The following is a 23,905-nucleotide window of genomic DNA, read 5'->3' as shown; positions in this document are numbered from 1 at the left end:
AGACCTTGAAAGCAGATATTTTAGATATATTTTTGATATTTTAGAATAGCCTCTCTTTAGGTCAGTCAACCCTATCGCAGTCACCAGTCTCTCTATATTTAGGTTTTAATGTTGTTTCTTCTGCAAGGCTAGAATGTTGTTTTGCTTTGGCCCTGGATCAAGGACTTTTTATTTTGATAGTTGGACTGAACATGCAGAACTACTTTTCTCATGTGGGTTTATTCCTACAGAGCTTTATGATGAAGATAACAAAGCAAAACCCATGGATTGGACTCCATAAAAGAAATGAAGAGTTCTTTTGGGTAAATGGAAAAGCATTAGACAATGAACTGTAAGTTGATGTGGAGGGGTTTTGCTGGTGATATTTGATTATAGGGGAGTAAGAAAAATAATACAGAAATAATGACTTGTAGGAAATATCTGTTATTATGTTGAAGGGATGATTATGGAGAGGGTATGGAATGCAATGTAGATTTCACATGGCATTGTAAAATCTGGCAGATGAAGTTAGGGGATAAATTTGTAATGTTGAGAAGCAACCTGAGGCAGGCTCATGGTAACAGACATTAGAGAAAGTGAAACCAAGAGACACCAAAATACCAAAGGCTTTGGGGGTAGGAAGGGAAGATTACAGTAATACAAATTCCTCATTATAGAATATATTTTGCAAAAGTACAAACCTGCATGTAAGTTGTGTGACTTTTATAGCAAAGACTGCTAAGGGAGACTGCTAAGACTCCATGTAAACTCCATATAAAATTGTTTTCATTTTTATAGAATGTTCTTCTGAAAGAGGCTGCTGGAGGGAAAGGAAGATGTGAATTTGTGTTGCATGAGCTGCTCTGTGCCCTGTGTTCTGTGCCACCAGTGCCAGGTGTGGGGCACTTTGTTCCTCTCCCTGGCAGCCATCCCATCTCAGAGGCTGCTGCAGCTCATCCTGGAGCAGCTGCTGGCAGGAGTTGGCAGAATTACCATTAATAGGCATAAGCACTGAGATTTCACAAGTCTGAAATTACCTTAAGAAGTGGAAAATTTAAATAGTTTTAGGTCTGTGACATTACTGATGATGTGTGACTATATTCACTTCATCCCCAAGCCCTATAACGTGAGATATGAGGAACACATGGGCACCTCAAATTGAAAACTGCCGTCCTTCCCACTCTTTTATCCCCTGTCTGCAATAAGACATCCACTGATGCTTTCATTTTCAGTGACTTTCTTCCCATTCTTGGCCTTCTGCCTCACTGCTTGCCTCAAACTGCCCCTCCTGAAGGGGAGGGCAAACACCTTGATATCTAAGCTCAGGTGTTACTACACTGGTGAGGATTTGTCCCTTGGCTTTTCCAGAGACCATTCCAGTTTTCTTGGCCAATCCACAGAATTTTGTAGCACTTTGTTTGAAAACAGAGTTGCTAAAGGAGTCCTATATCTCTTATGTAGGGACACCTATAGTGTGGAAACTGAGGTTTGCTTCTTGTTTTTCCCCAATCCCTTAACCATGGTGCCTTTTAGATTCTGAGCAAGGGAGAAATGAGAGGTATGTTTGCTTCACAGCTCCTGCTGGAACCTTTTAGCTGTATAAGAGGATGTGGAAATGCAAAGTGGTGGTGCCCATCTCGATGGCGTGGCATCCCTGAGAAGAGCAAATCTGGGTTTCAGTCTCTGCCCTAAGGGTGTATTTCACATTAAGTGACCACCAAACAAGATGCAGGAGTACAAGTCCTGGATTTTGTCTTCTTATCACAAGATACCATTAAGAAAAGACAATCTCCATGCTGTTCTCTTCAAGGCACAAAACATCATCCTCCTGTGGTACCTTGCCTGAGATTAATCAGGCTTTATTCAAAGAGAACCTGAGATGCCTGTAGCTGTCTTTGCTGTATTGCAATGTTTGATTGTGGGTGTCCAAGTAATCCTGTCTTCCCTTCTCCCTGACAGGTTTGAAGTAAAAGGTTCTGGAAGCTGTGCCTATCTGGAGTCCAAAGGAGTCTCAGCCTCGGGATGTTATTTAACCAGGAAGTGGGTGTGCAGCTTGAATATCAACTCAGCTCAATAAAGGTGGGCCAAGCCACCACCCCTGACACCTCAGAGCTCTGATACGATGCCTACACAGGATATGTCTATACTTTGGGACCTGGGAGTGTGTGCCAGATCCTACCCAGAGGTGAATGACTTTTCTGGTAGCCAGAATTCCCCTTCCATGGAGGAAGGCTTTAAAGATACCATTTAAAAGGCTCTCTTCAGCATCTCGATGAGTCATTTCCTTGCCCCATTTTTCCAGCTACTGCCCAGCTGTAGTTTCCTTTTTGTTGGGCCATCAATATTTCTTCCATTTACTCTTCTCTTGTAGGAGCAGCTGTTCTTTCTTTCCCTTTTGGGTGTGCAGTTGGAGGTTTTTGCTCTGCTTTTCCTTTTGCCAGCCTCTGTGCAGGGATGGGGGGTGGAGTGGGTCTGTCTGAAGGACTGCCAGTGCCTTGTGGCTACAGGGTAATGCAGAAGTGAACACTGTTGTTTTAGACAGGATCACAGTAGATTCCTCTTTCCATGTTTGATGGGATGCACCTTGCATTATATTCCATGTTTTGTTAATGTTATGTTACATTAATCTTGTTAAATCCTGGTGATAACGCTGTCAAGCTAATTTATAGGTGCACTGCACCTGAAGTGATCCTCACAACACTTTCTTTAGCCAAAAAAAGGTCACAATAGATTGTGAATATTTATTTGCGTGAGCATATGCACTGATGGGGGTGGGGGGTGAAGAGTTAGAACTGGAAGAGTGATAGTGAAGCTGGAGGCATTAATGTGTAAAGTAGTGCAAGGAGGCAAAGTTAGGAAAAGTGAATGAGAGAATTACCAGCAAGGGATGTTTCTCTGTGTTTTCCTCATGCTGTGTGCCTGTCACACTGTGAGGCTTCTGAGCAATAGAATATATATGTCATTTCCAGATGGACAGTCAGTGATTCCTTGTGTAGGGGACATTTTCAGCAGCAGCCTCCAGTACTCTAGGATTGCTGGGAGCCTGAACAGAATTAGGGCACAATCCCTTTGATTGTCTGAGTCCCACTCATGTCTAGAAGGTTATCTAAAGATTAAAAGTGTCATTTGACCCAGAGGAAGAAAATTTTCCTGGAAGGAATATAACTATCAAGTTTCTAGAGAAGGAAAAATGGGAAGTTCACCTTCATCATTTTCTGTGACAGAAGGACTTTACTGTAGCACATGGACCACACACATGTTTCAGATGTTTATTTAAATATAACCACTAATTTTGCTGGATTACACTTTTCTTAATTGCTTGTGTTCTTTATAGGCACAGTAACAGGACCTCTACAGTATGAAAAGCCTAATTATCTATTAATTTATATGTTGGGGGGAGAGTGTTATTCTGAAATGTTTTTAAATTAGCTTGATTCTGAAGGATATGGAATGTCCTGAAATAGTCCTGAAAAGATACTTAATAAATGTCTTTACAGAGCCCTTGAATTACAGTGGTTTGTATCTAAATATTGAGACATTAAAAGTCTTTTTCATCTCAGGCACCATTTTGGTGAAAAAAAAAAAGTGAAGCAAAGTAAAATATTCAGGTTTTGAACATGAAAAAAATATTAATCATAATGTTGGGGTTGACATGAAACAGGACATTTGATCCAAAAAATAATGCTTTTCCCTTTCTAATGCCTCATAATGGGTCAGACTTTATAAAAGAGGTTACAGTGAAAACTCTTCTGAAATCTGACTCCTCAGGGATAGCATCTTCTTCAGTGATGTTAAGAAAAGAAGGGTCAAGCTGCAAACTCTGACAACTTGCTTTACTCAGTGGAGTTTGATGAAGTACTTCAATGGTAATTTCTTTTTTCTTTTTATATAAGTGACTGCTTAAATTGTAGGTGAGAGCCTCAGTAAGGTCCTGCAAAAACTTGTTTAATTACATGAATAATAGCAAGAAGGTCCAAATAGTAGATGTTTTGTGAATATTATTAAAACCTAAACACCACAACTAATTTGAGAAAATCCAGCATGCAGGAGTTAGTTTTTCTTGATAAATTCAGCATGAATCAAGAAAGATGTGCCATAAAAGCAGCAATTGTCAACTCTACTGCATGGAGAAGGGTGTGCTGTGAGTACCCTGAAAATTTCTCAGCAAAGAGAAATTATCTCTCTATAAAGCACGTATTATATAGGTATAGACTATTATCTTACTCATTTTAGACTCTTTCCTTTTCTTTGCTTCTCTCTAGAATGAGCAAACCAATCCTCTTCCCCCCACATGCTGTGAATTTGGGGGATTTTTGTTGTTTCCTCTTACATAACAGCAGTTTCTCATCAGTCTTGAGCTCCTGATGCTGCATTCTGTGGGGTAAATCTGTGTTGGGATTTTTTTTTTGTTATTGTTTGAAGGGAAGTCCCTGAGGGGACAGTTCACTTTTTAATCTGCAGCCCTAAAGTGCTGAACATTAACCCTCCTCAGGCATGTGCAGGCATGAAAAAGCATCTCTGTGAAACTGCAGCTGCTTTTATTTGTGTGCATCACAACAAAGATGAGGCAAAGGCTCACCATCTCAAAATCCATGTTATATTTGTTTCTCTTCTCATTGCTGTAAGGACTTAAATTCCAGTCGGTGCCATTTTTGTTAGAGTAACACCTTCAATTCATGACATTTCTTTAATTTTGTCAAATAATCTGAATCTAATAAAAGCATGGGTCAGAGTGCTCTTAGCATTTTTGTGTTCTAGACCCAGAAATAATATTTATTCATGACACTTCAATGCCTAAGTAATGCATTTACTGAATGCACTCCCAGGCATTCATTTCACCAGTCTTACAGCTCATTATAGCATAACTGTAGTTGGAATTTACAATGTAACGGGACAAAATATAGGTGGAGAGGAAGGTTATAAACTTCATTTCCTTGCACTGCAATGTTGTTTTACAGTCCAAGCTCCTTCCCTAGTTAATCCCTTCAGATTCCAAGGCTCAGCACCAGAAGAAGATGGGAGCAGTCAGCAGATTAACCATGATTGTTACAAGTCACTCCATGCATGGTCTGCTGTATACACCCAGTTGCTCTGCAGCAGCTTTAAATAAAACACTGTCCAATAAATGCATTTTTTCCAGCCCTCAAGTGGCTTCTGTGAGTCACAGTTAGACCCCAAGGAAAAGAAAACAGACCCACAGACTTCAGAAAACACTAAAATCCTGAAACCCAACTAAGAAGTCCTCAGCTCAGCAGCTGTCTGCAGGCAGGCCCACAAGCAGTGGGCCCAGCACACTCTTCATCCCCCACAGGGGCCGTAATTCCTGCACATCACACAGTTCACGTGCACAGGGCTCCTCCTCACAAGTATCTCTTCTCCTCTGACCTTTCCTGAGGCAGCTGCTGCCAAAATCTGTCTGTGTGAAGGCTCAGCACCGCAAAATCCTCATGTGCCAGCTTACAGCCCTGTTACAGGGCCTGTCTTCTGACTTCTTAGAGAGCACAGCAAAGTGCAAATTTCCCTGCAAGTCTGATCAAAACTATTTACACCACAAGTTGTTTTGTCTGTAAAATGGGTCTTCTGACAAGAAGCTCTGCCTGTTGTCTGGAAATGCAGCTCAGAGCACCAGCAAAGTTGCGTTCTTCTTACAGATCCACTCCTTTAACGTCTGGCAGTTATCTGCCTGGATCACATTTTTCCTTCTGTAAACAGCACAGTTCTTGTCAGCCTTGATGCTTCTTAGAGCTGTCCTGCTGAGAGACCAAAAGGAATGCAGTTGTCAGCTTTAAACTCATCTTTAAACTCATCCTGGGGGTGCCCTGAGTGAGAGGGGGGATGATGTCCACTCCAGCAGCCCCTTGAAGCACAGCAGCTGTGCAGAGGTGGGTTGGGCACCCCCAGCAGGGACTGCTGGCTTCTGAGGGATGGATGCTTGGGATTATTTGTGTTACAAGGATAAGGATCCTCCCCATGCAGCCACAATGCTGAAGAAAGCTGCTCGGATCCCAGCCAATGCTATGTGACAGGCATCACCTTCAACAGAGGCGTGGTCTGTAAAGTGAGAGTTTGTTGGCAGGGATTTCAGCAGAAGTTTGTAATAATATCTCTGCATTAATAAATGTATGAGCTGTGGCTGTGGTTGGTCCTGGAGGCAGAAATCAGTTTCCAAAAGTGCCCAGCAGGAACCTGTTGACCTGGAACTGGGCATGAAATAGACTCTGAATATGTACCTGAGGCTGCAGGGTTAGATCTGTGCTTTGGGTAATTAGCTCAGATTCAGAGCTGTATTTCCAAGCAGGGATACCACACTTTGCTTTTCCCAAAGATATCCTCCCCCCACAAATCATCACCTCTGTTTTTTTACTGTGTGATCTTCCACTGAACTCCATGCTTTCTCCATGTCTTCAGTGTCCAAGCCAATCCAAATATATTTGGTATCTTTGTCTTTGTTGTCTATAAATTCCTGTGGAATGATTGGAAGGATGTTACCTGACAGAAGAGCTTTCCTGCTGTGCCCGGGTCACTGTCCTGCCTCATGCACAGCTTTTATTTCCTCTTGAAGAGCAAGGACAGGGATGCAGCCATGGCAGAGCAGCCTCTTACATCAGCCCGTACACATGACCAGGCTCCTCTCTTCCCACAGCCAAGTGGTAGAAACGAGTGGAAAGTCACCAGCATTTCCTCCTCCCAGTCAAAACTACTCTGGCTTCCACACTTGGCACCTTTTGTGCTTCTCCTCTTCAGCTCTGCTCTGCTGACATTCCCAAACTCAGCTCCTGTGCAGGGAGGGTCAGATCCTTTCCCTGGTGGGGCTCTTGCTTGTCTACCTGTACTTTTGACATCCAGGCCATTTTCTCTTGGAGAAATGTTTGGCTAAGGCCTGTCACATGCTTTTAGGGCTGCTGCAAGACTCACCATCTCAATTTCATCCTCAATGACAAGCAGCTGGGATTTCCTGGCCAGGCAGTTTTTCTGGCTGTCCTCCCAGCTCCTGGCCTCCTCAGAGAAGAAGTAACATCTGCTCCTGTGCAGTTGCCACCCGGCGGGACACAGCTCACATGTTGTCCCTGTGGGTGGACAGGGGCAACCTTTAGCTCCTACAATTAATGGAATTCCGCCCCCTGTTTATGAACCATTGTCTGGGAAGTGTTCTCCAGGACAAGAGGAGGATATATGGAATTTCTGACAGCAGCTCCTGGCAGAAAGAAATGTAATGAAAATACTGGAAACTATACCAAAAGAGGAGCGAGACTATCATGGTTAAAATGTTAGTTTAGATTTTGCTATCACTACTCTGCAGGAACATCATGCTTCCTGGGTAGCACCAGTGACTTCCCATAAACTGCAGGGAGTCAGAGAAATGGGAACAGAGACAACAGAGCTTTGCACACCACATGTCCCCTATGCTGGGAAGGACTAACATGCCTTACCCTGTCCATTTTCACACAGCTCTGCCATGAGCCATTTCAGGAGTGCTGCTGAGTCAGTCCTCTCTGAAGAAATGTCACTGCTGCTGTTGTTCAGACCATACTGGGGCAAACTTTCCAATTTTCCCGCTCTGCCCTTCAAAACTTGAATGGCCCAAAGTAAGCAAAAAAAAAAAAAAAAAAAAGAGAGAGATCATGGTTAACAACAAAGATAAAGAAATGAAGAAATTCAGTCTTTGTACCCAGTGCTGTACAGTGAATGTGAGGATGTTTCTGCGTACATTGCCTGGTACAGAAACAGCTGTGAGCAAACTCAGTGAGTAAAGCTCAATGAGCAAAGTCCTCCTGAGAAGATGTTCATGAAATGGCCTGGTTTGGAAAGACTTTAAAGATCATTTCATTCCAAACCCCTGCTATGGGCAGGGACACCTTCCATTATTCCAGGTTGCTCAGAGCCCATCCAACCTGGCCTTGGACACTGCCAGGGATGGAGCAGCCACAGCTTCTCTAAGGATCCTGTGCCAGGGCCTCACCACCCTCACAGGGAAGAATTTCTTCCTAATATCCAACCTACATCTGCTCTCTGTCAGTGTGAAGCCCTTGTCCCTCATCCTGTCACTCCAGGCCCTTGTCAAGTATTTCCTGTATTTGTGTACAAGTTGACACCTTTCAAAACAACACTAAGGGAATTTTTCTCTCAGCTCTTTCAGAGGTTTAAGCATGTCTGCAATGAAGGGATGAAGCAGGAGGAAAGATCTACTCACATTGCTTGGCCTGTATGGCCACGACTCCCAGTAGGATGAGCACGAGGACTGCCAGGACCAGCGCCACGTAGAACCAGGCTGAGCACCTGTGCCGACAGTCTGGAGGGAGGCAGGAGGAAGAGCAGCTTAATGTCCTGGCACTCTTAAAATTATCACTGGGTAAACAACAGAGAACTCATCTGCCTAAAATCAGTCTGCTGCCAGGAGGATGCAGTGGTGTTTTACTTATTAAAAATCTGCATCCATTTTGCATACATGGAAGTGAAATCAAAACATTTGGTCACATAGAGCAAGTGATTGTCAACCATTAAAAATTTGCCTTTTCTCCTTTGACTTATTTTTCTCAAGCATTGCCTCCTCACACCTACACACACACCCTGCAGGACCTTGCAGAGCAATTCAGGGAAAGTATCAAGGATGGGCTGGGGTGTCAGGGATAGGCTGTGGAGTGTTCCTCCTCTCTGTTTCCAAATGTTGCTGTTCCTGTCCTGCACCTCAAAGATAACTTCCCTAAATACATCAGAAAAAAAGCCCCATGCTGACACTCCCTGTCACAGGGAAGTGCATCAAAGCAAGCATCTCTGCAGCTGTTTGGCATTCATCCTATGTTGGAGGGAAGCACTCAGGAAGCTTCAGAACCTGAGGAAATTTGGGGTAAAGGTTCCATGAGACACAGACTTGCACTGTCATAACCTGTGTTTCCCTGACCTTGCCTGTATGAGATGAGCAACTGCTCCATCCTCTGGCTACCTGAGCTATCTGGTATAATGTTCTCTTTCCCTGGCAGGCAGGTCCTTCAGTCCAGGGAGGGTGAGAATCACCAGGGCACTAATGGCACACAGACCTGCATTACCCTGCTTCCAAAGCCAAATGCATCCCTGGGACTCTTCCTGAAGGAGGGCTCTAAAAAAATATGGAATTCTACTTAGCTTTACTGCATTTTCCATGCAGAGCACAAAGGCATTTTTAGAAATTATTTTTAAAACACGTCTACCAATATTTAGGAAAGTGAAGAATCTGAGAACTCAGCAGAAAAAAAGCGCAGCAGATGAAATGATAGATCAGTCCTTCATTGAGAGAGTATATATAAAGGCTCTTGATAACAGGTTTCACTGTTGGGCAATAGGAAAAACTAGATCTATAATTAGTAACCAAATTGTACAGTACCAGGAGCGGAAGTCTCTGCTCTGCTGTTTCCATGGGGTCTCTTCACGTGCAGCTCAGCGTATGTGATCGTGCTTCCTGTAAGGAGAGGGCAATGCTCACATTTGTGGCTGTGAGTAATAATCACCAAATAGAGGAACAATAAAGGCTGAGCCTCTATGAAAATGGATGTGTGTTTGCAGGGCTGCCTGTTCAGCATTTTCCTTTTCCTAGGCAACAACAGGCAAGATGATGATTTACCACTTCCTCCTGCTGTCAGGCAGGAAAAGCCTCCTCCATACGCTTTAAACTGTTGGGTGCTGGCTGGAGCAAGAGCCAGACAAACAGGCTGAAGGATGGGAAAGACCTGGATCCTATCCATGGCAAGCATCCCATCTGTTGCTAAGCCATCTCAGAAGGTACCACAGGGTCTGGAGGGGCACCAGACCCGTGACTGCTTTGTGGGGCAGAGAGATGCCAAAAGGAAAACCAGCATTTAGAGAAATGCTGCTGCAGCAAGGTAGCTCCTGTGGGCATTCCTGACTCGTGACTGTTTATCCAAGGATATTACAGGTGGTGCCTGTAGCAGCAGAGGAATGGACCTGATGGCTGAAGACATCCTTTTCCAAAAGCACGTTGCCAAAACAGAACCAAAAAGGGCATTAAAATCTCACAGTGTGGGTTCAAGGCACATGGATTCTTTCTGAACATGTTTTCAGTATCATTTACCTGGGTATTTTGCGCAGCTACTGGTTAGAAGGTATCTGAACCTTTGGGACACTGCTTTTGCTTCTGTAAATTGAGAGATTTTATCCATCTGAATCAAGAATAAGCTTCTGTGCTACCACCCTATTTTGTGACCACTGGGGCTTTTAAAAGGAACTGTTGTATTAAACTTCACTGATCAGGGAAAACCTTGGCAGAAGAAGAGAGTCTCATTAGGTTAAAATGAGGCAGTATTTCATGTGAGAATTGCTGAAGTGTGGAGAGGTTTTACAGTAAAACAAAAACACTGAGAACCTGATTGGCAAATAAGGGTAATTCATGTAGGGGAGAGAGTCTACACTTTAGAGAATCTGATCTAACACATTTGGGTTTTTGCTTTATTTCAATTTATTAGTTCAATGAACTACAGAAAATTTGTAAATTAAATGTAATTGTTCTCAAATCAAATTCCTTAAAAGTTTTTCTTCTTAAAATGTAAATAATTTTCCAAAAACACTCAGGACTTTTAAACTTTTAAATGCACTAGCCCTGTAAACAGAGATATTTATAAAATAAGTACTTTAGACATTCTTCTACTATTAGTAAATAATTTGTCTCTCAAATGAATATTTATTCCTTTAAAGAATCTCTAAGTCTCTGTCTGTAAAAAAAATAATTATCAATGCAAGCTGAATATTTAAACAGTTATTGCTTCTATTACAGTGTGTATGGGCACACGATTATTTGAATGTGAATCCTCAGAAGTCAGCAAGGGGTTTTAAATTACCACATAAGCTTCATTCTGCCGGATGCTTCCACACCCTCACCTAATTCAACAACAAGGTGGAGATCTCTGTCAGTCACTAAAACTGAAATTTCACTTCCCTATGCCTGTTGTCAGGTGCAGAAAAACATCTCTGTTTATTGGAAGCTTCTGTTTGGTGAAAGTGCAGACAGCGAGTGCTGCTGGGGGGGTGTCAGCAGTAGTGTGTCCATCAGGGACATCAGGGAGGTCATTCTCCCTCTGTACCCAGCACTGGTGAGGCCGCTCCATGAGTGCTGTGTCCAGTTCTGGCCTCTCAGTTCAGGAAGGATGTTGAGACGCTTGAGTGCGTCCAGAGGAGGCAACGAGGCTGGTGAGGGACTGGGAACACAAACCCTGTGAGGAATGGCTGAGGGAGCTGGGGTTGTTTAGCCTGGAGAAAAGGAGACTCAGAGGTGACCTTATCACTCTCTACAACCTCCTGAAAGGTGGCTGTAGTCAGGTGGGGGTTGGTCTCTTTCTCCAGGCAGCAGCTGATAGAATGAGAGGACACAGCCTTAAGCTGAGCCAAGGGAAATTTAGGTTGGACGGTAGGAAAAAGTTCTTCATGGAAAGGGTGATAAAATACCGGAATGTTCTGCCTGGGGAGATGGTGGAGTCACCATCCCTGGATGTGTTTAAAGAAAGACTGGATATGGCACTCGGTGCCATGGTTTAGTTGAGGTGTTAGGGCTGGGTTGCACTCGATGATCTTGAAGGTCTCTTCCAACCCAGTGATTCTGTGATTAGCGAATGTTGTGTCCAAATGTGGGCCAGCACCTCCAGGGGTCTGGGGGAAGCTGGAGAGGCTCCAGGTGGACCTGGTCAACACCTGGAGCAGCCCAGGAGGTTAAGAAAGGGAATAAGAAGTTAAGAGCAAAACCAATAGCATGCTACAACTACTTGTGGGTTAGTTTGGTGATGGATTCGAACTTTCCTTGACTTGTTCTTCTCCCAAGGAAAGTTGTGTGTAGCCATTCATAATTCATAATCAGTCAACTCTCAAATTATCTGTGAGGGAACCAGGACACAAAAACTACTGGAGTCTTTCACTGGAAAATGGATTCCCAGGTGTCTTTATCCTTGCTGGGATTTGGGAACACTTTTATACTTTTGTACACCTGTTTTGAAACACCTGCACAGTAACAGCACCTGCACCTACCATAGTGCCATTGCTAAATCCTCCTCAATACCCTGTGGCAGAGCAGGCAAGAATCCCCTCATCCTTGTCATTCAGAGCACCTGAGTGACAACTGAAGTCCAATTGTAAGTCCAAGCCCAGTCAAACAAAATACATTTGAGTATACTCAGACATAAGAGTGGGGAAGGTGAGACTGGGAGCCATAAACAGTGAAGAAAATATTATGTAAGAGATTTTTGTCTCTGTATAATTGAGACAGCATAACCAAGACTTGTAGAAATATTGGGTGGATCTCTAGTGCCTGTTTGTTAAAGGAGATGGAAGCACTGGACTATGAACAGAAGAACATCCACAAAAATGATAAGCATTTTTGAGAAGTTAAATATTTAAAGGGAAAAGGGCATTGAGAAATCACTTAATTACCATGGCCAGTAACTTCATGTGAGAAAATATCAAGAGTTAAAATCAGTTCAACAAAAGTTTCCTAAGAGCCATCCACATGTTAATGATAAATTTCATTGGAACTGGCCTGTCCAAAATTGAGTTTTCCTTTAGGCAGCATGATTTAGGAATAGTTTTGGATATCTTCTAATCAAGATTTGACGTCTGTCTCCCTTCACAAATAAGTTTTATCACTTTGGATACTGGGTAAAATTACAGGCAAGCCCTCTTTGTGTTGCACAGGTTACAGCAGTACAAACAACATCCATGGGTGTATGGACACAGTCTAAGGTAGTATTTCATATCAAAAATATAATAAAGTGAACTTATTTTTATCTTTTTGATACCTGTCTTGTAAAAATATATAAAAGGTATTCTTTTCTGTCATTTAAGTGCAGGTATTCAGAGCACCATTATCACTATTAATCTCCATTCTAAGTAGAACATTTAAAAATGTTCATTACACAATGTTATTTCCTTAAGGGATTAAATACATTAATTACTAATGAAAGCATGAAGATATCCTTAGTTGATGCCACAAGCATTTCCTATTTGCTCATAATAAGCTTTCATTCATATTAGATGTCATCCAGAATTTTGTCCAAATGCTTTCATGAGTGAATTTTTTTCAAAGTAGTAGAAATGTTACTTCTTCAGAAAATTTAGTTTAGAACATCTCCTTACCCTGAATATTGGCTCAATCCTTTGGGTTGTTTTTACAAATATAGGAAGTGATCACAGATTGATAATTTGGTTCTGGAGAATCACCACTGGAAAATTAAAGAGAAAGAGCAGGAAGTTTTTAGGAGACATTCAGTACTTCCTTCAGTGACAGTGACTACACTTTTGACTGCCACTAGTTTCCTGATTTACTGGTTAATTTACTGCTCCTTTTCCATGAACATAAACACTGATCTGATTTGTGGGCTAGGTAGTAATTCAGTGGAGCATTGTCTTGATCATATTACTCATTTAAAAAGAAACATTAGGCTCATTATTCAAACAATGAACACTTTTTCTTTCTCATTCTGTTACTTAAAGCCTGGGACCAGACCTGAGCTGCTGCTCCTTGGTGATTGTGATTTGGGAGCGGCTTGGCTGATTCGTACTGCGAGGATCTCATCCACTGTTCCAACTTCTCGCCCTTCCCATGCAGCATCCTATGGCCTTCTTCTAGTTTTACCCAATTTAAAATGTGAGACAGAAAGAGAGAAAGAGAAAAAGAGAGAGAGCGCAGAAGAGAGCAAACAGTGCATGCCCAAGATGTTTTACCTGGGTTTGATGTTCCTGAAGGAGTGTGTGGCCTTTCCCTCGGCAGCATTGCCACGGCCGCATAAGTGACATCCCCTGCCATCCGTGAACCTGTCCCTCGGAGCTATGGAAAGAGCAGCTTCACCACAATCATTTGCATGCTGTCTCAGCTTTGCCTGCCTCCAGAACAGTCACACGCTGTGCTATGGCTCTGAGGAAGGCTGAGAAACACTAAAAAGGAAGTCACTAAGTCACCTCTTTCAGTGCAGCTTCAAAGACTGTTTTCAGCCACTGTTCTTCTTGCCTTTCAGAATAAGCGAGAAAATGAAGATTACACCCTGCCATTTTTTTAACTAATAGATATTAAAAAACCTTATTGGTCAAAGCAGTGGGAATTAAATTTACTAAGGAAGGCCCAAAAATGGACTTACACAGGTATGAAAGGTTTGCTGGTATTCATGAGAATAGAGGGTACAATTTGTGCTGTGGCTGTTTTGTGCTCCTCTGCATGATCTTACACAGCCTATTCACCTGAAAGGAAGATAAACAAGAAGTACATGTATCAGTATAAGATGTTTTGGGGTTAATGTAACTGCAACCACACAGCTTCAAAAATGGAACTCAAATTCTAACCTGCTCCACCCACAAAGTACTTTAATGGCTTAACTTTAATGGTTAAATTTTGGTGATATTGATAATGCATGAACATGAACTCAAAATAAAATCTAAAAAATATGATCAATGCTTTTTACAAGAATGTTTCCATACTTTACTGTAACAGTAGTTAAGGAGCTGCTATTCCTACATTGCTTGAACTATTCCCTACTTGAGCCAACAATTCCACAGATGGAAAACCTGAGTTGCCTTTATTACCTTAAACTCCTTTTTCATTACCCATGTGTTTGCTGCAGTGTATTTGGATGACAGTGGTTTTGTCCTCTATTTCAGGTTGGGGGAAGCCTCACAGATTTTAATTGAAATGTAAACAAGGTTCTAAAACCTAAAAACACATTTAGAACACTCGGACACAGAGTTCTGTGCATGACATTTCCTCCTAAGAGCTATGCTCTTGGTCTTGTGCCTTATTCCAACTTAGAAAATTCCCCCCAAGTTCAACACAGAAAGGGTATGCAAACCTACATGGGTCTTTGGAAAATAATGTTTATACAGGCTGTTTGCAGGGTTTTGTTACATTCAAAGGCACCTAAAAAAACCAACGTTTGGGACTGTAATCTTACACTACTGATCTTTTCCCTTACAACGTTAAACACTGGTAATGGTGTTAAGTGCAGAAACAAAAAAGCTTTGGGGGGGGGAAAGAGGAACCTTTGATAGTCATGGAACAGATTAGTCAGAAGTGCTGCCTGAGTATGACTTATAAGCAATGTATCTAAATCATGATGGGTTTATAACCTGATAACAACTGATAAATCAATACTGTCTGCTGGAGCCTGATAAGGTTTGTTTCACAGACACATATATAGCAGCCATATCACCAGACCTCACATGAAACAGAACTTTGTCCTCTGAATCAGTTTTTCCCTGAACTTCTCGGCATCCTTTACAGCAGGATAGTTAGGCTCTGAAATGGAAAAAAAAAAAACCAAAAAACAAAGCCCAACCCTGAACTAAACCAAATTTCCTTATTTGGGTTTTATTTGAAACTTTGGTCCATAAAGGAAAGTTAGAAGGCCAAGTGGGTTGTTTGAACTCTCAGTCCCTTTCCATCACTGCACACACTCTTCAGCAGTCTCTTCTCTCATGACTGCCTCCTAAACCAGTCACAATCATCCAGAGGTAACACTGTACAGTCTTGACGCTGTTTGCTCTTGTCCTGTCCCTTATTCCCTGGGAGCAGAGCCTGACATCCCCTGGCTGCCCCCTCCTGTCAGGGAGTTGTGCAGAGCCAGAAGGCCCCCCCTGAGCCTCCTTTTCTCCAGGCTGAGCCTCCCCAGCTCCTTCAGCTGCAGCTTCACAAGCTGTAATCTGGGTTGTTTAATTTATCGCATGATCCACCTTCACCTTGTGTTTTTGGGGTTCTCCAGGTAGAGCCTTGCCTCAGCCTCTTCTTCCCTCCCAGGAAATGAATCTGGATTAATATGCAGAGCTTACAGAACCCTATGACCAAGGGCTGTGTATCAAACATCCACATGTCTGGGGAGGGGGGAGTGGTGTTTTAGCCTTGTATTTTCACTCTTTTTGGCAAAACAGGGAGATATCTGAAGGCCCAGACTCTCTTGCAGCACCTGCAAGGAAAGATGGTGGGATTGTTGTGTAGGATTTCTCTGCACATTATGTAGAGCTTGACAGCCTGGAGCTCCAGAGGCACTGTGGGGGTAGGCAAAGGATGTGAGCTCATGTCATTCCCCATCCTGGGTGCACACAGACTCCCCCTTTCCAAGTGCCAAGCCTGAGTGATGTCACTGAGTGATGTTCTGGTGTCAGCACAGTTACCAGCTCCAGCTATGCACAGAACAAACGTGGTGACAACTGCAGATGCCTCCCCATCTTGTGGGTGTGACAGCGTCACCTTTTTTGCCTGTGGAGGCAAAGGCAGACTGAAAACAGTGACGTGGGCTGCCAAGCAGAATCCAGCAAAGCAGAATTCAGCCCCTCCTGCCACAGAACAGGCAGCTCAGCCTAGGACTCCAGCTGCCTCATAATGCACATTTGAAAGAATTTGAACTGCCAGTCTGACAATAAAATGCAGTTCACAAAGGCTGAGCTGCAAGACAGAGGTTTTCAGGCTAAATTGAGAGAGTACCGTGAGTAAATGTCCAGTTTAGGTCTCAATTCTAAGCCTCTGCTGTGTCACAGCAGAGCCTGTTTGCATAATGAGCACCCAGAAGGCATGATCAGAGCTAGGGCCAAAACAAAGACACCTATTGCCATAAAGGAATGTCTGAGTGTGGTTATACCACACTGCAGCAGGAAAAAAAGATGTCATTTAAACTTTTGAACTCACAGGCTGAAATTTTTTTATCTATTTTGTTACAAAACCAAAATTTTGTTAGAAAAACAAAATGTTCCCTGCTATGCTCTATTCTGCCATACAGACACAGTCTACCTTGCTTCAGGTCCAGTAGAGCTCCTGTCTCTTAGCCCCATGTCTGAAAAAGCCTGGGTTTTGGGTGTCACTTTAACCTGTGGGTCTGAGAGCACTTAGCAAAGAAGAGAATCAATTCCAGGATGCAGTTGGAAGGGCAAAAATAAAAGGACTTGCCTGAGCCTATCAACAGGCCAGAGGCAGGGGTAAAAGACTGCTCAGCACTTCTATTCCTCAGCACAACACCCTTTTCTGAAAGTGTGCTGGTTTGGGCTGGGACAGAGCTCATTTCATTCACAGGAGCTACCATGGATTTGTGCTAGAAGCAGTGTGGGTAACACAGGGGTGTTTTAGCTATTGCAGTGATTGCACAGCATCTTTTCTGCTCCTCACCCCACCCCAGCAGCCAGGAGGCTTCACAGGAGTTGGGAGGGGACGCAGCTGGGACAGCTGACCCCAGGTGACCAAAGGGATTTCCCATATGGAATCATGATCAGTATTTAAAGCTGAGGAAAGAAGTAAAGGGGGGGATGTTTGGAGTGCTGGTGTTTCCTAGGTTTCCTAGGTTATGTGTGGTGGAGCCCTGCTCTCCTGAGGATGTCTGAGCACCTGCTGCCCATGGGAAGCTGTAAGTTAAATCCTTCTTTTGACTTTTCTTGTGTGTGCAGCTTTTGCTTTATCTATTAGAGTGTTATCTCAGCCCACCAACTTTCTCACTTTTACCCTTCTGGTTCTCCTCCCCATTCCCCAGGTGTGAAGAAACCAGAGTGGCTCTGTGGGGCTGAGCTGCTGATGGGGTTAACCATGACAGCAGGCCAGGCTGATTGCTGATACTTCATAGGTTTGTGGGTTGTTGCTTCAAAACTGGAAAACCTGAATCCAGTTTCATCACTTCCCTTCTTTCCATGCACTCCAGAGCTCTTTCTGGAAATACATACCCATGTTGATGTAGAAATCCCTTAGCTGTTAACACATTTATTTATATAACACGTCAAAGTGCGTTTGGGTAAAAAGCTTCTTTCTGCTTGTGAAATTGGAAGCAAAGCTGTTGTAAAAGCAGGACCATCTATAAATTCTGTAGATTGAATGGACAAATGGTGCTTGTAAGCACACACAGCTTACAATCCTTCCAGAAGTTATTGGCATTAATACCCAGTGGCAGGAATGAAGAACAAAGAGCCCTCCTTTCCACAAAACTTCCAGTGCTCTCTAGCCTTGTTTCTTTACAAGTACGTGACATCTTTACATTTTTCACCAGGAGGCAAAAATGGAACTATTGAATGAATTTTTCTTGATAATTTCAAGATTCAAAAACTCTTATCACATTGGCTTCAGAACACATTAGTATAACAATGCAGATGATACAGCTCTTAAATTATGATGTTTGCATTGGAGGGGAGGTTAAATTTAAGAAAAGTTTGATGTATAAGAATACAGCTTGAGCAACAAAGAGTGAGTCAGAGTGAGCAGTAAGATCATGTATTGCTTGGATGGAATTAACACATTGGAATTACTCCAGTAATATTTGCTGCCAGTGAGCTGCAGCAGTGGAACTAGAGAAGGAGGCTAAGTGTGAAGCAGGGTTTTAACAGGAGTGTCTAGGGTTGTGTGGATCTTGAATATGGAAAAAACAAGGAATTAGAAATAAGAGCAGTACAGAAGAACAAGAAATCCTTTTCAATCCTAAATGTATCACCACTGAGAGGTTTCAGTAAAGAATTCCAGCATGGGTCAGGCTGAAAGGGTCATCTGCTCCCACCTCCCTTCAAGCAGGGCCATCCCAGGGCACAGTATTGTGTCCAGACTGGAATATCCCCAGTGAGGAGACTCCCCACCCTCTCTGGACAATCTGTTCAGGACTCAGTCACTGCCCAGGACAGAAGTTCTGCCTCATGTCCAGGTGAAACTTCCTGGGATCAGTCCCTGCCCGTTCCTCTGGTGCCATTGCTGGGCCCCCGGAGCAGAGCCTGGGCCCTGCTCTGAGCCCTCCCTGCTCACAGGGACACCCAGGGCTGAGGGCCCCTCTCAGCTGGGACTCCTCTCGAGGCTGGACAGCCCCAGCTCCCTCAGCCTTTCCCTGTCAGAGATGCTCCAGGCCCTAAATCATCTCTGCAGCCTCTGCTGGCCCCGCTCCAGGAGCTCTCAGTTAAGTTGTAATAATGGACAAACTGGAACAACTTCTATCAATAACACAGCACACAATTTATCCAGCTATGCTGAGTAATTGATGTTGGCTCTTGATTTTTCTTCTGTTAAAAATTATTCTTACATGAAGTATTGGTCATGAACTGAATATCAGAGCTGAGTAACTAAGCAATTCATGTTTGGAATCTAGATGTCTAAGTTCTCTGAGGGTTGGGATTTTATAATCTGAGAGGCTCTTCCCTGGGACACTTCAAAGAAATAAAGTTTAAAAAGAGAAGCTTGAAAGCTTTCCAGCAGAAATTCTTGTACTTTGCCCCTTGCTGCTTCTGGTGCTTTTGACAAAATCCCCAGAAGTTCTTGAAAAGACCTTAGGGGACAGTAAATTACTGTCTTGCAGTGTTAATTTCAGTTATTCTTAAATTTTCCTTAGATGTTGTTCCTGCAAACAAACCAAAGTGAAACAAACCAACCAAACAAAAAGCAAAACAAAAACACACAGACAGAAAATCCCCCAAAACCTATAAAAAACACCCAAACTGAGATGATATCTGAGGACCCTTCTACCCCAAGGGTTCTAAGTGTGTAGAACAAGAAGGGAGCAGCAGATGGCCATTGTGCTTTGAACTGCAGCCACACAGTAGCATGAAAACTAGGAAAGGAATTGTACAGTGTAAATTACACAGCCAAGTGAACTCCTTCTCTCTCCCCTTGCTCTTCCTCTGTCTGTGACAAACTCCAGACCCTTCTAACAGGTAGTTCTAACACTGCACTTTCCTCTGTGCAATCTCACAGTCACCAAACCCACTCTTGCAATGTACACACACTCCTTCCTGCAGGGAGAACAGATTTGAGCCCCTCAGGCCCCTTTTACTGGATTGGTGGACTTAATTTCATTTATCTTACATTAAAATCAGCTGTCTTAACTTCTGGGTTTTTTTCAAATGCTGGAAATTGCTTCTTACCAAAAGAAGATGGGGTGCACATGTCTCATTAAATAGCTGGAAAGGACATTTAAATATATGTATTGATCCTTAGTTCTGCTTTTTTCCTGTCCAGTTGGGGAACTGTTGCTCCATTTGAGCAGCTTAACATCATTATTTAAATGGGGACTTTTGAGGCCTGGAACTATGGAAGCAGCTCTGTTCAAACCTTACAGTTTGCACTGTAAGGTTTCTGTTGCACTTCCAAAGGACAAGCCTGGGCTTTTTGTAACAGCAAAGATTTGTTAACTTTGAAATTTACAGGCAAGGTCTCTTCCACAAAAGTTTCTCTTATTTTCTCTCCTATCCTGCTAAAGAGCAGGAATGAGAGAGAGTTTGGATGGGTGTCTGGCTGCCAGCTAAGGTCAATCCATCATAACCATCTTACCAGCCTATATTACTTTAAAATTTTCTTTTTTTCTTATATATATTTGCTAAGCTGTGTAAAGTTTTAATAAAACAAAAGCAGTGGATCCTGTGGTTATCTCAAGAAGCTCTTAAAAATATTAGCAAGAGACCACCCATGGGAATATTGACAGAAATTGACTCCTAAGTGAATTATCCTCCTGAACAGGAACAAACCAGTTTTAAAAGTCAGGAACCTGCTAAATAAGCTGTTCAAATATTTCAGTCTTTTGTTTCACTTGCACTAAATCCCCTTTACATTCTCAAATTAGTTTTTGAAAGTTTGGAGTGGAAGTGAAATTATTTTCATGTAATGACACATAAAGATAGCAGAAAGCCCACCCAGGGAAAGGAAAACCAGTCTTTTAGTCTGACAAGAGTAACACCCCTCTCATCTCCATCCAAGTTAAGCTCAAGGCTATTCACAGGTTAGCAGCAGAAATTGATAGCAACATTGCAAGGATGAAGGTCAGAGACAGTGCCAAGCCTTCAAAATCCAGAGCACTGCCTCAACAGAAGGATGAAGGTCCCAAAGGGGAGCAATGCAGGGAAACTCAGGCATGTTTACATTTAAAGATAAGGTTCCCCTGGAATTTTCTGAGTAGCTGTGTACCTGCAGATGGTGTGTAGTGTTTTCAAAGACCACAAATCTTGTTCTTTTTCTGCACATTCAAAGAACTGGCTTCTTGTTACTCAGATAGGTTTCACGCTTCAGGTTTTATTTCACCAGAAAGAACATTTCAAAGCCACTCTCACACATATATAAAATGTAGTGGCACTTCCTTTTCTTTTGTAAAGTGCAGCACATACTTTAACTGAATAAACAAAGAGCAATTCTGAGAAACACAAATCCTTTCTTGGCAACGTGGTGTTGTGAATCCAAGGCAAAAACATTGGGATTTTTCCTTTATTTCAGAAGGATATTCATATTCCTTTTACTGAGATGATAGATCCAGCAAATAATGGCAGAGATAAGCAACCAGGCAAGAACAGCAAGAAGCCTGCCTACAAAAAGGCAGGTGTTGAAAGGAAGCAAGACGAGAGAACTATAATTTCTATTGGGCTAAAAACCTGTCCCTAGTGGGGTCCCACAGGGCTATTTCCTTGGCCCTGTTCTCTTCCACATCTTTGTGAATGACCTGGACACAGGACTAAGTAAATTTGCAGATGATCCTAAATTGGAAAGAGTTAGTACAATGTGCAAATGCATTATTGCTTTTGATATCCTCTTTTGTTCTTCTAGCTAGGAAGCATCCAATTCCTAAATGCTCTAATATTCTGTTAGGTCAGTAATGTTGCCCATAAAATATAAAAATACTATGAAAATCCTGAACCACAAGAACTCAGAGTTTCTGATTACACAACTGGTTAAGACTTTTTGTAATGTTTGGGCTTTATGTCTGAGAAATCTCTTTACATGCCTAAAAGCAGCCACGCTTTTAGCAGGTCTCAGTGGTCCATTATCACTCAGTTATGTTGGGAAAATCAACCTGTTTACCTCTGACACATAGTAACATTTGCTTTTGTGAACATCCTTACAGTGCAATATGTAATAAAACCCCGCTTCTCAAAATTCCACTTCAGAAGATGTTTCATGTAAATGAAGATCAAAATTCCTGTAAGTGGCTTTGGCACCATCTAAAGAAGCAGGAAGCTGCCTAGGGGTTTAATGATACAGATCAAAGGACACTAAAGGTGCTTTAGTAGAATGTAGATGTTCTCATACAGTCAGAACAAAAATAAGAGGAACTAAATTTTTCAAGTCTTTCACTTTACTAATTCCCATGGATGCTCTTATCAGGTTATGGATGTTCACAAGTTCAAAACCATTCTTATCTGGTAGCATGGTTGTCACAAAGCTGGCACTACCCTCTTTTTCCATCCTGTAATCTGCCTCTGGATTTCTTCTGCAACTTCTGTTTTAATTTTGCCTTCTGCAGAGCAGCCTGGAGCAATGTCTTGCATTGTAGAATCATGGAATGGTTTGTGTTGGAAGAGACCCTGTTCCACCCCACAGCCGTGGGCAGGGACACCTTCCACTGTCCCAGTTTGCACAGAGCCCCATCCAGCCTGGCCTTGGACACTGCCAGGGATGGAGCACCCACAGCTTCTCTGGGCAACCTGTGCCAGGGCCTCACCACCCTCACAGGGAAGAATTTCTTCCTGATATCCATCCTAAATCAACTCCCTTTCAGTTTAAAGCCGTTCTCCCTTGTCCTGTCACTAACTTTCCCTCTCCAGCTTTCGTACAGACCTCCTTCAGGCACTGGAAGGTATCTCAGCTCTGAGGTGTCCACACCCTCTCTTCTCCAAGCTGAGCAGCCCCAATTGTCTCAGTCTGTCCTTGTAGGAGAGATGCTCCATTCTTCAGATCATCTCTGTGACCTCCTCCACACCCATCCCAACAGGTCCCTGTCCTGTGCAGATCCACAGAGCTGCACACAGGCTCATTTCCTAACCACCTCCTAAATCTTTCAACTTGGGAAATAGGTCCCCATTCTGCAGCCACCTCTTATTTGTGGCCGATTTTAAGAAAGAGGATGCAAATAAGAGTGTGAGGAAGCTCTTGGATGACCTGATTTGAGCCACCAGCAAGTGGTTCTGTAGTTTCAGCAGCCTTGAAGCCTCTGAGTAATATGAAAATGGTTGCTGGAGGAAGTGGAGGTAACTTCTACACATGGGCAGCTTCTCTTCTTTCCTTGCCAGAGCTGGGGTGCGCCCTGCCTGTCTCATCCATGACCTTCCAGCTGTATCAAGGCTGGGTGGCACATCCACTGGTACAAAGTCAGAGGTGAAGCCTTGAGAGTGGAGGTAAAAAATTGTCTCTAGTCTTGATGAAGACTCTTCTCTATACCCAGGCTTTCCATTTGCAGCACCTTCCATGTCAGTCAGCACAAATTCTTTAACTTGATATTTATGTCCAGTTGGTGCTCTCTTTTTTTGCAGGAGGAATCCTTACAAATGGGATAGGAAGTTGGAATGTGAGACCTTGGGCACAGTTCTCACATGTGTTTGTTCCTGCACTAAATATTACATGAGCCCCCCACCCCAGAGGATTGTCAGGGGATCCTCCAGGAATCCTCAGGGGTGTTTGGGTTAACAAAGGAAGGAAGAAAGGTGTCTGTGGGTGCAAATAGCCCTGACACAGGGGAAAAAAGCTGCTGCTGTTTTTGTCAGAGCCCTGCCCCAGCAGCCACCATCAGTGTGTCCTGCCATGGGGCAGCCCAGCTGCCTGGCTGCTGTGGTGGTACCCATGAGACAGCTTCTACTTTACCACCTCCCCTTCCCCTCTGTGAATGAGAGGGGCTGGGAGCCCTGCCTGATCAGGAGGGCTGTGAGGTTCACCTTTTTGGATCTGAGAACATCAAAACCTCAGAGGTTGTGGGCAGCACTGCTGGGCACTACAGTCACTGCAGTTTCTAAGCCCTAAAACCTCTGGACACAGTAGATCCCTTTAACCAAGCTTGTAGACAGTTTTCAGTTACTGCCAGCAGGAACAGGATTATGTCCAACAACCTTTGAAGAGAAATAACTGGCAACTAAAGACTTAATTTTAATGACTCTGGGCTTTGAGATTGATATATCTGAGGAGTATGTTCTATTTTTTTAGGTGTACCTTGCATGGCTGGAAAATAGCTGAAATGGGGTGCTTGCAAGAAGAAAGGGATCTGTTTGA

General features: G+C 43.1%; 2 protein-coding genes across 12 annotated transcripts in view; one reads left to right on the top strand and one right to left on the bottom strand.

The window, feature by feature from the left end:
* LOC107204890 (C-type lectin domain family 2 member L-like) overlaps positions 1 to 23,905 on the top strand; it is a 37,860-nt gene that overhangs the window by 2,815 nt on the left and 11,140 nt on the right. For 3 of the 10 annotated variants that reach the window (XR_001521788.3, XR_001521786.3, XR_001521787.3), the window contains exons 4-5: positions 231 to 331; positions 1,939 to 2,058. Coding sequence is in view for 3 of the 10 variants with exons in the window: in XM_015628778.3 (XP_015484264.1) it covers positions 231 to 331; positions 1,939 to 2,056 (219 nt within the window). In the remaining 7 variants the exon portion in view is untranslated. Of the gene's footprint in view, positions 1 to 230; positions 332 to 1,938; positions 3,487 to 3,747; positions 3,846 to 8,107; positions 8,504 to 12,645; positions 12,694 to 13,443; positions 14,396 to 23,905 lie in introns of those variants that run through there. The other 7 variants (XR_001521789.3, XR_001521790.3, XR_004497519.1 and 4 more) reach the window with 7 other exon arrangements.
* LOC107204889 (killer cell lectin-like receptor subfamily F member 1) lies at positions 4,501 to 13,756 on the bottom strand. Of its 2 annotated transcripts, none has more exons than XM_015628774.2 (7): positions 13,675 to 13,756; positions 9,338 to 9,412; positions 8,171 to 8,269; positions 7,410 to 7,550; positions 6,895 to 7,046; positions 6,330 to 6,442; positions 4,501 to 5,732 (listed from the first exon to the last, which is right to left on the bottom strand). In XM_015628774.2, the coding sequence occupies exons 1-7, from the start codon at positions 13,754 to 13,756 to the stop codon at positions 5,597 to 5,599; spliced, it is 798 nt and encodes a 265-aa protein (XP_015484260.2). In that variant the 3' UTR covers positions 4,501 to 5,596. The 2 variants fall into 2 exon arrangements, with proteins under 2 accessions (XP_015484260.2, XP_015484262.1); XM_015628776.1 differs by having other exon boundaries at positions 4,501 to 5,729.

Source organism: Parus major, chromosome 1A, assembly GCF_001522545.3.
Source record: "Parus major isolate Abel chromosome 1A, Parus_major1.1, whole genome shotgun sequence".
Classification (NCBI taxonomy): Eukaryota; Metazoa; Chordata; class Aves; order Passeriformes; family Paridae; genus Parus; species Parus major.
This window is presented reverse-complemented; position numbering and strand designations above follow the sequence as displayed.